This window comes from Neopsephotus bourkii, unplaced genomic scaffold (genome assembly GCF_033783945.1).
Source record: "Neopsephotus bourkii isolate Nb327-2 ecotype Australia unplaced genomic scaffold, CSIRO-AGI_Nbou_v1 NB_1792, whole genome shotgun sequence".
Classification (NCBI taxonomy): Eukaryota; Metazoa; Chordata; class Aves; order Psittaciformes; family Psittacidae; genus Neopsephotus; species Neopsephotus bourkii.
Window position 1 is genome coordinate 1,906,731 of NW_026902266.1, and position 15,881 is coordinate 1,922,611.

At 39.4% G+C, this 15,881-nt stretch overlaps 1 protein-coding gene across 7 annotated transcripts in view; it reads left to right on the plus strand.

Moving 5' to 3' along the window:
• The window catches only part of ZFYVE26 (zinc finger FYVE-type containing 26), a 47,664-nt gene that overhangs the window by 9,580 nt on the left and 22,203 nt on the right, over positions 1 to 15,881 (plus strand). For 5 of the 7 annotated variants that reach the window (XR_009729523.1, XR_009729522.1, XM_061380097.1 and 2 more), the window contains 14 exons: positions 6 to 166; positions 3,155 to 3,337; positions 3,941 to 4,594; positions 6,029 to 6,118; positions 6,850 to 6,918; positions 7,535 to 7,686; positions 9,495 to 9,693; positions 10,023 to 10,286; positions 10,469 to 10,588; positions 10,861 to 11,025; positions 11,453 to 11,680; positions 13,078 to 13,183; positions 13,992 to 14,731; positions 15,301 to 15,497. Coding sequence is in view for 5 of the 7 variants with exons in the window: in XM_061380097.1 (XP_061236081.1) it covers positions 6 to 166; positions 3,155 to 3,337; positions 3,941 to 4,594; positions 6,029 to 6,118; positions 6,850 to 6,918; positions 7,535 to 7,686; positions 9,495 to 9,693; positions 10,023 to 10,286; positions 10,469 to 10,588; positions 10,861 to 11,025; positions 11,453 to 11,680; positions 13,078 to 13,183; positions 13,992 to 14,731; positions 15,301 to 15,497 (3,328 nt within the window). In the remaining 2 variants the exon portion in view is untranslated. Of the gene's footprint in view, positions 1 to 5; positions 167 to 190; positions 213 to 3,154; positions 3,338 to 3,940; positions 4,595 to 6,028; positions 6,119 to 6,849; positions 6,919 to 7,534; positions 7,687 to 9,494; positions 9,694 to 10,022; positions 10,287 to 10,468; positions 10,589 to 10,860; positions 11,026 to 11,452; positions 11,681 to 13,077; positions 13,184 to 13,991; positions 14,732 to 15,300; positions 15,498 to 15,881 lie in introns of those variants that run through there. The other 2 variants (XM_061380101.1, XM_061380099.1) reach the window with 2 other exon arrangements.

Below are 15,881 nucleotides of genomic sequence, written 5' to 3' on the forward strand. Positions count from 1 at the left end.
TGCAGTATTACTATCCCAAGGAAAATTCTTTTGCAACACTTGCACAGTCTAGATTGCCACACTGCAGTGTACTCTCTTCATCATCTCACTAATCTTCTGGCACTGAATGAAGACGATGTTATTGAGCTTCTTCAGAAAGTTCCTGGTAGAGACCAACAGATGCAGGGTAAATGTGTAGGGTCATGAGAACACAAAACCACATGATCCATCAAGTATGTGCTGCTTACTGTTTTACGCTGGGAAGAATCTGTTCTTTTGTCCTACTTCTGTAAATAAGGATGATATCGCTTATCAGCTGTTTTGTGGAATAATACTAGACAGCATGTGGAAATCATTTTGGAATCCTTTTGTGGAGTAAATTGTCTTCCAAGAAGGAATTGTGAGATCTCTTTAATCTCACAAGGACAGATCTCTTGAAAGAGATTTTTTGCAGTGATAACAAGATTTTGCACATGCTCATATCTGCTACTCATTGTAACTTACATACTTTTAATACCCGTAGCTATCTGTGCCCTCATTTTAAAAGCAAAGGGTAAAGCCAGATGAAATTGACAATATCTTATACTACAGCTAATGTTAATACTAATAGTAATACTAAGTTTTACCAAATCTACTTTATGTATCTCTACTGTATGTGTTAGAACCTAAGAAGCTGCAATTTTTTGTGCCTTATTCCTTCTATGGATGGGAATTTGTACATGGGTAATTTCAACCTGAGTTGTGTGGAAAGCTCTCAGTGATGGATCTTACATAGATATTCCGGTGGAAGGCAGTTTTTTCTCCCTCCAGTGATCATATTATTAAGATGTTGGCTTCCAGTCCTATTTTACAAGTTTTGTTGTTAGAATTACCATGACAGTTGTCTCGAATAGGCTTAAAAGACATAATGATAGGTACTCTATATAGACCTCAGGACAGACCACTGTCCTGCTTTCCGAAATTGTCGTTGCTGATGTTGGGGTTTTTTTAATTAGTTCTTACATTTTAATTATTTTCTGCTTACATTCTGTCAAGACTCTTTTCAAAAACAGGAAGAGACAGTCCCATCATATCTTCTGGAAGCTGCATGACTATAGCAAAAGAACTCTAGCTGTGGTTTCTTTTCTATTTTTGGATCACTTTAATTTACGGAACTAGTTAATGGAAGTCCTCCCATTCTTTTCAGTCCACTGATTATTGTAAAATTTAGATAATTTTATAAACACAGATTAATAGAATCTCCTTTAAAATAATCTAATTTGAATCTTAAGGGAAGGGGTAATGAAATTTTGATTTGTCTGGCTTGGTAATATTAACCGACCTTTTTCTCTATTCACCCCACTTACTTCTTCTTCTTCCCCTTCTCTGTGACATATTTGACAGCTGCAGTAGTGAAACTGAAGTAGTGGTATAGTAGACGGTTGTGTTCAGTCATCCTTCAGGTCAGTGTGTAATGTTAGCTTTGATCACCCACACTAACAAAAGAAATGATGGGCAGAAATTTCTTCATGATGGATAGAATTCAAGAATAGAGTATTAATGTTCCTGGCACAGGAAAAAGAGTGCTTGTAGTTGAAGAATATTTCTTCATTATTGGTACAGGAAAAAGGGTTGGTTTAGACGTGGGTACTGGCACAGACTCACTGCATCCAAGTCTTTCCCCATGGGAGTCAAAAGTGTATTAAACTTGCATTAGATTACCTATGTGTATCTTACAATGTCTCCAGTTAGCTATTTATCTTTTTAAGAGGACTATTTATTTGATCTCTGGCTTCACATACCTGAAGGCTTCTTAAGACACTGGTATTGAGAGCTTTTTGAGTGCTGTGTATTAGTGTAAAGCTGCTGGTGAATTGTGGCATTTCTGTGACCATGTGGGTTCTGCAAAAGATTCATACTTAAATGTTTCCTCAGTTCTGTGCTGTCTACACAATAGTTTCCACCACTGTCTTTGTTTAGAATTGCAGTGAGAGGGACTAATGGGTTTCAGATTGTTTGTGCTCTTGAGGCTATTGTCTTGGCTGCTCTGTAGTTTTTAGAACAGTTCAGGCTGGTGCTTTTCTTCGAAATCAAGCTCACACCTTGTGGAGTACAATGCTGAAAGACTTTCTAGGTAATACTGTTCAGTCCCAGAGTTTGGGTGGGGACATTATCAGCACAACAAACCAGTGCTTGGTTTAATAAAACTTGGCTGATGCTTCCCTTGCATGACAGTAGGCAGAGGGACAGTCTCCCCCTTGTACAAGAATATAGGATAGTGGATTTGAGCAACCTGATTTAGCATTGGGGTGTGGGTTTTTTTGTTTAGCTTGGTTTGCTTGTTTGTTGGGGGGTTTTAACATTTGTATGGTAGTTAGATAATTCAGCTAAACTCAGCATAACAGAATACATGACTCTATTGCCTTCCTGGGTGAAGGTGATGATCACGTGACTTGTATGTAATTTGCAGCTCTGATGTTCTGTTGTACTGAAAGGGGATCATGTCTATGGCATGTGACACCTTCTTTCCTCAAAAAAAAGAAAAGGGCAGAAGGGGAAAGGAGGGAACATAGTACTTCTCTAAGTTGCCTTTATCATAAGTGTGTGAAGGAAACTGGGGGATGGTGCTTTTTGTTTAATTGTGCGTAGAATCAACCGTGACTATTTGTAGAAGTCACCTCTATTTATAGAGGTGGTGGTATTCTGTGCTTACTGTGGTCAGTGAGGCAGTCTGCACTATCTTCCCTACTTATCTACTGTGTGATAGAACAAAAAATTCTTAAGATGCTGGAGAGAGACAGAATCTGTCCCTGTATTGTGAATATATCGGTGTTGCTTAATATGTACCTCTAATGAGAATCATCATGAGCAGAATTTGATCATTCTGTGCTATATCCAGCTCCTGTAACCCAAATTCACAGAAAATTTCCCTTTCAGAAGGAGATCCATCCTGTAACCCAAATTCACAGAAAATTTCCCTTTCAGAAGGAGATCCAGACCTGACTTTTCTGCGCCTATCTATCTGTTGTGTTTTGTTTCAAGTGTTGTAAGGTAATGATGAGAGAGGGCAAAGCTGGGATGGAGGTGCCATAGGAGAAGAAAGACTAGATATATCAATATTGTGTGGGAACTGCAGAAGAGAATTAACTTGTTTTCTTGTCTGTCTGCTACCCCCTCACCACCTTTCCCTCCACAGCAGCAACATTCCCTAACACCCTGAGTCAGCAACGCAATCTGGCACTCTTTCGAGCATTTTGTGCCATGAAGTATGCTGTTTATGCTCTCTGTGTGAATTCACATAAGCATTCCAAGTGCAAAGATTGTGTATGCAGCCATCTTGGTGATATCCCTGAGGATGAAACTTTTGGAGAACCAGCAGGTGATTGGCCTTCTTTCTCAGGTTCGGTAGCTTGTGCTTTAACATTTGCTGGACTCTGAATTATCATTATTATTATTATTATTGGGATAATACTGCATCGTGTGTACATATGGTGTTTTTATTCAGTGGGCTGTGAATGCTTTGCAAACAAGTATAATGGCATTCTTTGAGGTGCTGTTACCTTTAATAATAATAGATACGAATAAGCTCCTTGCCTTCTTCCAAAATACTCTAGGTAACTCTATTAAAAATACAGTGCAAGAAGAAGGTGATATTAGATATAGGATGGTAGTAGCAGGGATGATTTTGTAACAGGTTATTATTTCCCAGAGCTAAAACAGATTTACTCACTAAAATGGGTGTAATCTGGGTTTGCGCATCATTGCACGAGGTGATAATTGCCATTCCTGAGAGGGAAGAAACACACTATGTTTTAAAATGTAAAATGTGGGCCACGTATTTACTTGATTTGTGGAGCAATGATTGTCTCTGAGCTGCTGGGAGAGTTCTCTCTCCTAAGATTTTCTTAAAGGGCGGAGGTTGGAGGAAGGAACTGCTGAAAAATGTTGTAAATGTTCCTTATTTTTGTTTTCAATTTTACAGATTGCTCTTCAGTATTTCCTCAGTACCTTGAGAAGTGTCAGCAGTTCTTAAGGAGTGTTCCTGCTCCTCTGCGCCTGGAGGTTTTGGAGAACATCTTCTCCTTGCTCTTTGTTTCCTACAGTGATCTCCATACTGATACTCTTTTACCTGAAGACTATGCAGAAGATGATGATATTGAGAAAAAGAGTACTACTATGAGTGCAGAAGGCAGTGCTAGTCGGCATTCTTCCACCTCAGAAAGTCCACAGCGCCTAATAGAGGCTGAAAAGAAATCAGAGAGGCGTCTGCTGGCTGCTCGGACAGTTCACACAGGCCCCCAAGATCTTCGTGACTTGATGTTAGATGGCCAAAGCTGTGAAACCTCTAGGCTGAGTTACCTGGATCTGAAACACTTCACCAGTGGTGTAACTGGATTTTTAGTGGATGATGTGGCCATGGATGCCTTCCTCACATTGCTTCTCAACCATCTGGAAGAAATTCAGAGTTCTCTCCCATGGGACTCTACTAATGTACTTCATGAAGAGCTGGAGCTTGTAGAGTGCTTGAATCTTTCTGCAACCAGAGATGCCTTTGGAAGTCGTGTGTTACAGTTCTCCAAATATCTTTCTGAAGCTCACTGGCGATACAAGGTGGTAATGAGTAACAGAAATGCAGGTAGGCTTTGTATTTAGGGCTTTCTGATACATCCAGACTGTTTAGTGTCCTGATTTAACCCCAGATGGCAACTAAGTACCACACAGCTGCTCACTCTGTACTAGCCACTAGGAAGAAAATTAACTGTGTCCTAGCTGAAACTAGGACATTGTTACAGCTGCCCAGGCAGTAGTCTGGATGAAATTTCCTCAGCACATTTTGGCAGGTACTAAGAGAGTTACCTAGTTGGAGATTACCTTGTTCTTGCACCATTCCCCAGTAGGAGTAATCTCTGCTCTAATCAGAGAGTTTGGGTTTTCTTTTCTGCTTCCCCTTTGTGGACGCACTGCTTCAGTTTGTCTTTCTCCTGTTTTTTTGTTACAAATTCTATTGACAGTGCAGTGATATGAAGGGACATGGTGGTGTGTGTGATACAGTGCAAGCCAGATAGACTCATTTCATTCATGAAGTGTTGATTAAGCCTAGTCTGGAAGCATGTTAAGAAGAGGAAGAAGTTGGATTATTCTGGGATGCAGACCACTCCTCAGGAGTAGCTAGAACAATACACTCAGGAGCCTATATCCCACCTTCTTCCTTATCATCAGCCCTATGGCTGTCAGATTTCTGCTTGTGCTTATTTTGTATCTCGGACCATGCAAAGTCTGTGTCCCAAAAAAAACTGGGCAGTATGGACCTTAAATGTTCCAAATTTCCAAAATTGTGTTCAACTATTTCTCAAGTCTCTCCCTGTAAAGGAGGGGATGTGCTGGGACTTCTATTTGAGTAGGTAGCCCTCAGTATTTCTATTGGACAGGCAGCAGCTTTCAGTGGGATTCTGTACGTTTGAGTCCTGACTTCTGACAAATGATGACAGTTATTTGGTGAACATTTTTCAGGGAAAGGTGGCTTTTATTGATACTGCATATCCCTTGGATTTTTTTTGTTTCAGGTGCTGACACCCCCATTACTTGCCCACTTCCAGAACTACTGACTGAGTCAGGGTTCACTCCACCATGTACTGAAAAAAAAGTTATTTCATCAAAACCTTAATGACAAATCAAACTCTCTTTTACTACTTTAATTCTTATTCTTTTTATCCTGTTTCTAGTCACTTGTGTACTTGGGCTATACCTATTTTTCTGTATAGTTAGAATCATAGAATCATTTAGGTTGGAAAAAACCCTTAGTACTCATCAGGGATGTGTAGAAGGTATAATACATGCCAAGCAGTGTTGGATGTGGAAGTGAAAACTGAATTGCATCAAAGTTCCTTTAAGTTGCTAGTTTAAACTTCATTGCAAAAGAGCTCTTAGCTGAGATTAACTGTGTTCCCTTTGGAAATTTGCCATCATAGCTCTATCTATGTAAATGTGCTGATTGATTCTGTAATTTAGACAAATAACTGTTGATGGCCTGTCCAGCTATTTGGTAATGTTTTGCTTAAATGTTTCACAGAACATCACCTTGCAGCTTCCAGGAGATACTGCTCTTTAATCAGGTGCTCCAGCTTTAAGAAGCGGAGTAGATCTCAAAGGTACAAGACAGGTGGGTTGAAAAAGTGACTTGGAGAAGATCTCTCTGAAATGTGTGTAATTTTGCTAAGCTCATGCAAAATTTGCTGAGCTCTTCAGTTGAATACAATTAGATTTAATAACTAAGGGTAGAGAACTAGATTTATTTCCTTAGTTTTCTAACCGATTTGAAATGTCTTAGTCAAGTTCCACTTGGATTGAGGTTGTTTTCCTGAAGTTCACCTACACAACAAAAAGATAATTAATTTTAAATTCAGGTTAGAAAATAATTTCTTTCATACATAGTCTGATTTGAGGCAGGGGAGAACTTTGCAACTACAGGATGATTCTTCCCTTTCTCCATTGTATCCAGTGACTGGTATATTTTCATCCCTATCATAGTAGTGTCTAGGATGTGAATCTACAGGAATCTGTGGCTTAAATTGACAGCCTTAGGAGAAGGTTGGGTTCCTCACTCTTTTTCAATTTAGCCTTTAAAAGGTACATCTGGTTTTGGAGTGGGATGTTCCAAAATAAGGAATTTTGAAGTATCTCACAAGTCATTGATGGGACACCCTAACAGTTTGTTGCCTAACGTTTTCTTCAAATCAGGAGGTTTTGCAGTTGTCATAGACATCAGTGATGGCTCATTGTGAGACTCTTGATCTTTTCTGGTTGCCTGACCTGTTATTTGCAGTAAGTTTTAATTACCTTGTCTAGAAAAAGCGCCTTTAATACACCGGTTTTTATTTGTTTCTATTTTAGATGGGAAAGAGGGAACTTCCAGTCCATCATTAGACAGTACAAGTAGTGAGCTAAGCACCAGTACTTCAGGTATTAAGCCACAAAAGTAGTATTTTTTTGTCTTGTCAATGTGCATGATGAAGTATTTGCTTGATTAGTTGATGTGAATTACTGCTTATGTAGAACAGGATTAGAACTCTTCAATTCTCAGAGCTCCCATTTTTGGGCTTTTTTTAAGTTAGATTAATATATGTTTTCTGGAATAAGAAAATCGGATTTTTCTAGATATTTTTGGCTTGCAGGAAACAGTATGGAATGCAGTGAGATGCAACAGTCAAAAAAGCTAACAGACTGTTAGTCATGTAACCTAAAACATTCTTAGGCATGTTAAATTAGTTTAACAAGTGCAGTAGTTAAGACTTCTCCCTTCATCCATATTGAGCCAGTGCCCTAGCATTGCATGCACATTATGTAGCTGCTAAACAATGTTATATTTGGATGAGATCCAGATTGAAAGTTCTGACTAAGTAGTGAAATATTGCAAGAATTTATAACAAGATATTTATGTTGATCTCTACCCTAAAACTTCTTGCAACTCTGCTCCTATATCTTTGTGTTAAATATATGAAGTATCTGATATTTGGCTGTTATCTGGTGAAATGTTTTTTTTCATAATAGTATACTGATTAGTTCTGTTGTCTTGCAGAGGGAAGCACCAGTAATGTGTCTGGCTCAAGTGATTTGGAAAGCAGAGTGAGACCACAGCAGCAAAACCCCCTCATTCCTATGATGCTTTCCCCACCAGAATCACTGTTAGTGTCTTGTGTTTTGAGAGGAAATTTCGTAGAAGCCCATCAGGTAAAGGAGTTGTATGTATTTTGTGCAATTAAAAATGTAATTTGCTATTGATGTTTGTGGTTGTGATAGCTGATGAATTTCCTGCTTCTTTTGTATTAGGTAGCATAGGGCTGAAACATCTGCATTCCAAGTGAAAGGGTCACTTCAGAAGTAAAGTGAAAGAACAGAAATTTCCCAAAACAAGATCCCAAGAATGCTGGGGTGGTTTTTTTCCCATGTTATATAAATATGTTATCTCTAAACCTGAGTTCTCAAAGTATGAAAACGTTTGAGAGCTGGCCACGCTTAGTGTTTCAGCTGAATGAAGATCATAAAGAGCTCATGTGAAGTCTCATGAGGAAGCAGCATCTGAACTGCTTATTTTTAGTCAGTGAATAAAACCCATGACGCTGCCAGTTGTAAGCTTGTCAGGAACATGGAAAGGTATTCCTTACCCAAAGCAGAGCCAAAGTGGTAATTAAATTTATTTGAAGGAGGTATGTTTTGAGGCTGAATTCATGGTACTGAAAACAGGCAGAAAAACTTGAAGTTGACAGTCCGCAGGTTCATAGTTGTTTGCTCTCTCACAGCCATGCATACCTTTCTTTAAGGGACTTTTGGGCTGATGTTCTGAAAAGATACGTGAAAAAAGCAGTGACCTGGCTGATTTTGAGGGTGGTATCAGAGCAATTGGTATCATTTAAGCATTGCATTAGCAGCAGGTTACTGCTCAACCTATTAGTTCTGTTTGACATCAAGCATGCCACTTAATCTCTGCTTACAGAGCCAAAAGAAGAATTTTGTTTTGCTTTGTTACTTTGAATTTCAGTATCGCTGATGATGAATTCAAGCTTGGTTTGTGTTCTGTTGTTGGTTTGATAATAGGAACTTGCACAGCTGCGCTTAATTCCTTTCTGAATAAGAATTTGTTTAAAATGTTTACTTTGGAGGCCCAACGTGATAGGGTTTTTTTGTTTGCTTGTTTTGTTTGTTTTTGTTGTTGTTTGTTGAAATCACGAGAAGTTATTCTGCAAGACGTGGTTTATGAAGATTAATTAATCTCTAGCCTTACAACAAATGGAATCATAGAATAGTTAGGGTTGGAAAGGACCTTAATATCATCTAGTTGCAACCCCCCTGCCATAGGCAGGGACACCTCACACTAAGCCATGGCACCCAAGGCTCTGTCCAATCTGGCCTTGAACACTGCCAGGGTTGGAGCATTCACAGCTTCCCTAGGCAACCTATTCCAGTGCTTCACCACCCTTACAGTAAAGAATTTCCTCCTTATATCCAATCTAAACTTCCCCTGTTTAAGTTTTAACCCATTACCCCTTGTCCTATCACTACAGTCCCTAATGAAGAGTTCCTCCCCAGCATCCCTATAGGCCCCCTTCAGATACTGGAAGGCTGCTATGAGGTCTCCACGCAGCCTTCTCTTCTCCAGGCTGAACAGCCCCAACTTTCTCAGCCTCTCATATGGGAGGTGATCCAGTCCCCTGATATCCTCGTGGCCCTCCTCTGGACTTGTTCCAACAGTTCCATGTCTTTTTTTGTGTTGAGGACAGCAGAACTGCACACAATACATAATAGTTGAGCTTTATAAAAATAGTGGAAAAATTTCTCTAAGGTCCTGTTTGTCAGGCACTTAAAACTCTCTGGAAAAAAAACCAACCATTTCAGCCTGCTGTGTCTGGGTTTTCTTTTTTCCATTAAAGTATGTGTTTTATTTTATTCCTTTGTCTCTTCTAAAAGCCCCCAAAGTTCTCTGCCCTTTGAAAAGTTCTGTTGACTTGCTCTGTAATTACATATATTGCTGTTTCTGAAAGGTGGCTTTGATGTTTAATCTGGATACTTCACCTTGCTATGGTGAATTGGTTTTCATGGAGCGCTACCAAGAGGCGGTACAAGAAATGGCAAGAGTGGAGCACAACATTGAGAATCAAGTGTCAGATGGCACTGGAGGCATCAGGAAATCTGGCAGTGGCCGTTCGACACTGCAAGCTATTGGGAATGCAGCAGCAGCTGGTAAGGACTGGGGGTTTTGAGTTTTTTATCATAAAAGGTGAGAGAGAGGGAGAAGAAGAAAATAGGAGAAAGCAATTTGAAGACTGTCGTAATGAGTGCAGCAGTTCTTCAGAAGAGTACGTGGTGGTTCTTTGCATTGTGAAGGCTAAGAACACTGAAATTTGCTTTTGATGCCCAGTTACTTTTATCCATTCTGCAGTAATTAGTCCATGATGCAGGCCACCTATTGAATTGTTTTCCAAATGAATTAAGAGAACAATCATCTGTGACAGGATCTGAGACACACAGCAAGTTTAGTCAGTGATTGTGTGTTTTACTGATGCATGTAGGTATGGTATTTTATTCCATCTCGGACGTTACTGATAAATTGCTTGCAACTTCTGGAAGTCTTGCCCCTACTCTCCAAGAAAACTTCTGGATCAACAACATCCAGCTGGAGCATACTGATCCTCTGCGGGAAGTCCTGGAAGACCTCAGTCCTTCAGCAATGGCAGCATTTGACCTGGCTTGTACTCAGTGCCGTCTTTGGAAGACATGCAAACAGCTTTTGGAAACAGCAGAAAGAAGACTGTACAACAGCCTTGAAACTCGGGGTAGGCTTTTGATTTTTGTGTTTATTAACTTGGGCCTGGGAGCAGAAAATGCCTATCTGTGAATGTTGTTTGTGCTAACACCTGAGTCTTAACTAAATCTCATTTTGTAGTTTTTATGTTAGTTTCTCCTTTTTGTACTCCTAATCTTTATTTTGTCCCCTTTTGCACAATAACTTTTCCAGGCCACCATCCTGACTTTGGTTCACTCTACTCTGAAGGTGTAAGGGGTTTTCCAGCAGTTCTTCAGCAAATAAGTAAAATTCTCAACTATTCCTGTGCATCTCAAGGGCAGTCCAAGCCAGGTAGTATGCTTTGCTGATAAGATACTCTGTTGAAATGTGTTTAAGTTCAGTTCTTGTCCTCTGTTGCAATGGAAATTTGAACCTTCAGGTTTTTAACTTAAAATAAAAAAGGAGGAGGGGACAATACCCAAGCTCAATTCTGAATAAAAGGAAACATTTTGAATTTTGCAAACTAAGTGTATTATAAAACAATTTTGGTTCTGCAGGGCTTTTTCTGTGCAAAAGTATTTCTGTCTTTGTTATAGTTGCTGTTTCCTTCTCTCTCTTTGTAGAGGTCTCGGATGAGAAAATAGGGAGTCATTTTCGATGCAGTATTGTAAGCCTTTTGCAAGCTTGTTACCCTGCCTTGACGGAAGAAAGTATTACTAATGAAATAGTTTTATCACAAAACCTGGATCAAATCCTAAAAGCACTGACACATGTCGAACGTTCTGTGGGTGAGTTACTTGTGCGATCGTGAAGACTGACAAATGGATCTAAAATTTTTTTTTTGCCTGTCCTGCCTGTCCAGGCAACTCTAAATCTAGCTGTAATGCTCTTTGACATATGCATAAGTACATTTTTTTCAAATCATAAATGCAAAGTGTAAATTTTATCTGTAATTCTTATATTCTGAGCACTTGTTTTCAGAGCTAAAATTGTGGAAAGGACAATATTAATGAGTACAATTGAGGCTATTATTTGTCCTGTTTTTCTTCAGTCCTAACAAGGAGTTCTTACAGTGTATTTTAACCTGACAGCTTATAGATAATTTGTTGTATCTTTACTATTGCCTTTTTTTTTTTTTTGTTTTCTTCCCAGTCTTACTTTCTGGCATTTAACACTTACTTGAATCTTAGATGTGTGACTCTTCTCTTAAACCAGACTCTAAAGGCAGCCTGCTTGGCACCTTGGTGGAGCAGGCCTCTCTGAAACCTGCGGAGCTGGGGAAGCACGTGGTTTGGAATCAGTCACAGCTCCTGCTGAGAACTCTTGCCCAAATTGTCCAAATCACACCAGAGAGCAACACGCAGACAAACTTTGTGAAGGCCTTCTTTGACTACATCACTAGACTGGCTGCTGTTTTATTACAAAGCCTGAATGCAGAGCTAGGTAAGAGATTTCTGCTGAATGGTCTGAGCCTAGTCAAAGATACCCAGACACTGTAGTCTGATCTGATTCTGGAAAGTAATTGTACAAAACTTGTTCCTTGCTAAATGTGCCTACCACCTGTGCATAGTCACATCTTTTCATTTTGACTGATTATTGCACTGTTTTCAATTTTAGTTCTTAACACCTAAGCCAATCACAGATAAGATAAAAATAGGTGATGGCAGTAGGAAAATGAGAACAGAAATGTTAACTGCTGCTCAGATTCTGTATTTCAGTTAGGCAGAACAAAGTCTTGACCTCCAGATATTCTGATCACTACTCTGTAAGGCAAGACTGATTCTTGCATCTAGTGGATCAGCACTTTTCAGCTCAATTAGAGACAGCCAGTGCCCTGCTGCTCCACAGAGATAAGAAAAGAGTGTGTAGAAGGCTATGCAGAGATAACTAGGCAGATTTATTTTTTTCAGATAATCAGTTGATGGTGGGGGTCCATGGAAAGAAAGGCACCATTGGCACATAGAACTATCAGAAGAACAGAAAATTCAGTGTGCTAGGAGAAAAACCACTGGTCTAGGTTTTAAATTTGACATTAATTGAGCTGCTCTAATGTAAAATACCAGAGTACTGATTTCAGAGAATACCTTCCCAAGAGAAAAGGGCACAGATCTGTTTTCAGACATGCTGGTTCAGCTCAGGTCACTACCGTAACAGCTGTAGCATTTGTATAGACATGATTCAGTCCTCGTTGACTGTAGCCAAAAAAAAAAAAAATGCACAGTATTTGAAGGCAGAGTGAGTTTTGGGGAAATTTTATTATACTGGAAGATAAAGGGAAAAGGTAAACTTAAGACAATCCATTCAGAGCTACTTGACATAACTCAGTAGTGGGTACGAAAGCTTTTCAGCAATACTGGCCAGGGTTTCACTCCTTTTGTAGAAGCAGCTGAACATCTGTCAGTTCCCTCTGCCTTTTTTCACTTTGACTTGACAGAGCATGGACTCACTAATCTACATCCAGAGACTCCTTAGAATCCAATATTGCATATTTTATGCCACTCACCACAAATACATGTTTTGGTGAAAGTCTGAAATAGAGTTGGCTAAATTGTGAACCTAGATCTCGCTTAAAGGCCAAAGAGTCTCCACTGTACCTGATTTGGTAATAGGCCTGGTAAAATGTGACCTAGTGGTGCCAAGTTTAAGAGGCCTGTGGTAATTACAAACGCATTGCAGTTCACTCAGGATTTTACCACTGGTGTGAATGTGGACCTCTGTGAATTTAGTCAGAGGTTTCAGACTCGGGCTCTTAAAATTTGTGTTCATAAAATAAGACTTGTTTAGTATATTCTGTTAATATGTTTGTATTATGATAAATGTTCTGATTTTTCTTTTTTAAGATACGTCTGTAGAAGTGAAAGTGGCAAACCCTTTCATTCTGTTACAGCAGAGTCCATCTCAGCTGCTCTCCCAGCTTGTGTTTGAGAAACAGGTTCATCCTGACAGGTTGGTACTTTAAAGATTATGTACTTCTCTAGGTTATTTTGGTGTTGGTGACTTAAGACCTCAGCCAGGATTAAATTCTTCTCTGACTGCTTAGCACAGGTTGTATAGCTAGCTGTGTCCCACCAGCTAATAACTTAATGCTACAAGGGTTGGTGTACAGGGAGGAGCTTAGTCAGTGGCTTCTCCATCAACTTGAAGATTTTTAATAATGAACAGTATGGCTCTGTATTTTTAACAGTTGCTGTCTGTTGAGAGAGTGCTTTTATGCGGGTTTTTTTTAACTGAATGTGTGACAGTTCAGAGCAGTGGACTTGCATCTTTACAGTGTAATAAGATATAATAAACCTGTAGAGCTTATATAGATGTAATAGATATAATAGGCCAGATTCTTATGAGTACAGCCAGTGCATGGCCTTGCCTAGTCAGTAAGTAAACTGGATAATTTAAGGTATTTCAATCACAAATTACTAAATTAGGCTGGCATGGAAAGTGTCTGATTTGACAAAGCTCTTAAAAAGATGAACACTAACTGTGAACTTCAGTATGGTACATTTAGGTAAAAGTGAATGTTTGAGGAGTGGGTTCATTATCATTAAAAAAATGGCAGCCTAAGCTCTGAGTTACCAGTGTTGTGCTGTATACTTTTTTTTTTTTTCATACTGAGTAAACATAAGATATGTACTCTCCCCCAGTGAAGAATATTAGGGGGCTTGTTGTTACAAAGCATTTGGAAGATTTATGAAAATACGTAATTGTAAAGTACCTTTTATGTGTTCTGAGTAAGCTGTTCCTGTTTTCAATCCTGCAGGGTTTCCTCTCTCTTGGCTAAAGAAGAGTTGAACTTGAATGTACAGGAAGTTATTGTTAACTGTTGCTGTGAACCACTGTCATTGTGCAGTGCAAGGCAAAACAGCCAGGCAAAGTCTCTTGTGACAAACATCAACAGCTTAGCACATCAGTATGCCTGCCACTGCCTGCCAGATGTTGAAATACCTCTTCTCAATTCTGCAGTGACCTCTGAGGAAATCTCCATTCAGGCCTCATCCCCCGTGAATGACTTGAGCCAGCACACACTCACTGCCTCCTCCCTAGACTTCCTAAAGTCTCAGTCAAAGCTGATGGCCACAGTGGCATGTCTAAGTGCATCTAATACACAGAAAATTCCCAAATCAAGTTTATCTTGGTTGGAATTTCGGGGCAAAAGGGAGGTGCCCTTAGGTTTGGAGCAGATTTCCAGGGAGTGTGAGACATTGTTGAAGGAGTTTCCAATATTGGAAAGATTTCTTTTTACTATGTTTGAGCCACTTCAGAATCAGCAAGAGGAAGGTAGCAGTTTGGTTACAGTCTTCTCTGGCAAGACATACATATCTCTGGTTCTCCTAGGACTGCATTCCACCACAGCTGTTAAGGTATTAATGGGAGTCTTTCAACAAGCTCTTGCTGCAAAGAACTGGGACAGAGCTCTGAAGGTCTTAGATCTGTACAGTCAGGACATGGAGGAGCTGGTCAGTGTGAAGGATGCTGTGCTGAGCTGTGCAACTGCTGAAGGTAAAAAAGATTGTTGGGCTTTTTTCTCTTCATCTTTTTCTTTCTTTTTTTTTTTTTTTTTTAATGAAGAATACAGCCTGGATGAAGAGGTGAAACTAAAGTAGAGGTCCTTGGGCAAATCCAAAGACAGAAGCAGATCCCTCCCCTTCATTCTAAATTTGCTTTCTCTGATGGTATAGTTTCAGTTTTGCAAATGTGCAAATCCTGACCAATATAGCACAAGAGAACTGGAATGCATCTATGGGGATATTTTTATGTGGAGCTCTGACTGCATGAGTAGACACTGATCATAGTACTGTTAATGGAGCATCTCTTACAGCAGTGTTATTGTCATACATGGATGATGTATTCTGTGAAAGCAGGTGCCTTTTGGAATTTAGAGATGGTAAATGTCCATGCTGACTTGGGTTACTTCCTGTGAGAATCTGATGCTTGGAATGAGTCTTGCATAGATTTTTCAGCACTGCACTGTTTCTTTTGGTGATGTGATCCAGTGAGGATGAGGATTTTTTTTTATTTACCAAAATACAGAAACTGAGTTTCAAACTAATGCTTTGTTTCTTGCACAGATAAGGATGGTTGGCAGTACTTGTTCCCAGTGAAAAATGCAGCATTGAGAAGTAGGTTGGCTCTGCGCTGTCTGGACAAATGGCCTCTTGATGCCTGCTTGGAAATCCTAGCTTATTGCATTTCTGATTTGGGCATAGCTGATGAACTGAAAGCCATTCTACAGAGCAGGAAGAAAGAACTTCAGGTTTATCAGAAGGTACAAAGTTATTCTTCAAGTAACCAGTGAGATGAAATAAGTAGCAGGGAGCAAATATGCTTCCCCTTTGAAAAAGTTGTAGCCTTTGGTTCTTTTTCATTATAATAGCTTTTCAAGTGTTTCATCCAAAACAATTCATGTGTTTTCAGTGCTGTAATATCCAATGAACATTCTGCTCCCATCGTTATAACTCTTCTACTCTCATATTAGCATCCAGGTCTGCAAACATGAATAGACATAAACATTTGTATGAGGCTGCTTTTTTCAAAATATTTCTTTTTCCATTCTATACAAATGCTAGAATCTCTTGAAGCTTTCTGTGGTGATTCATCCTTTTATAAGCTTGAGAGGTGCAGATATACCTGGCATGGTGTACAAAATTAG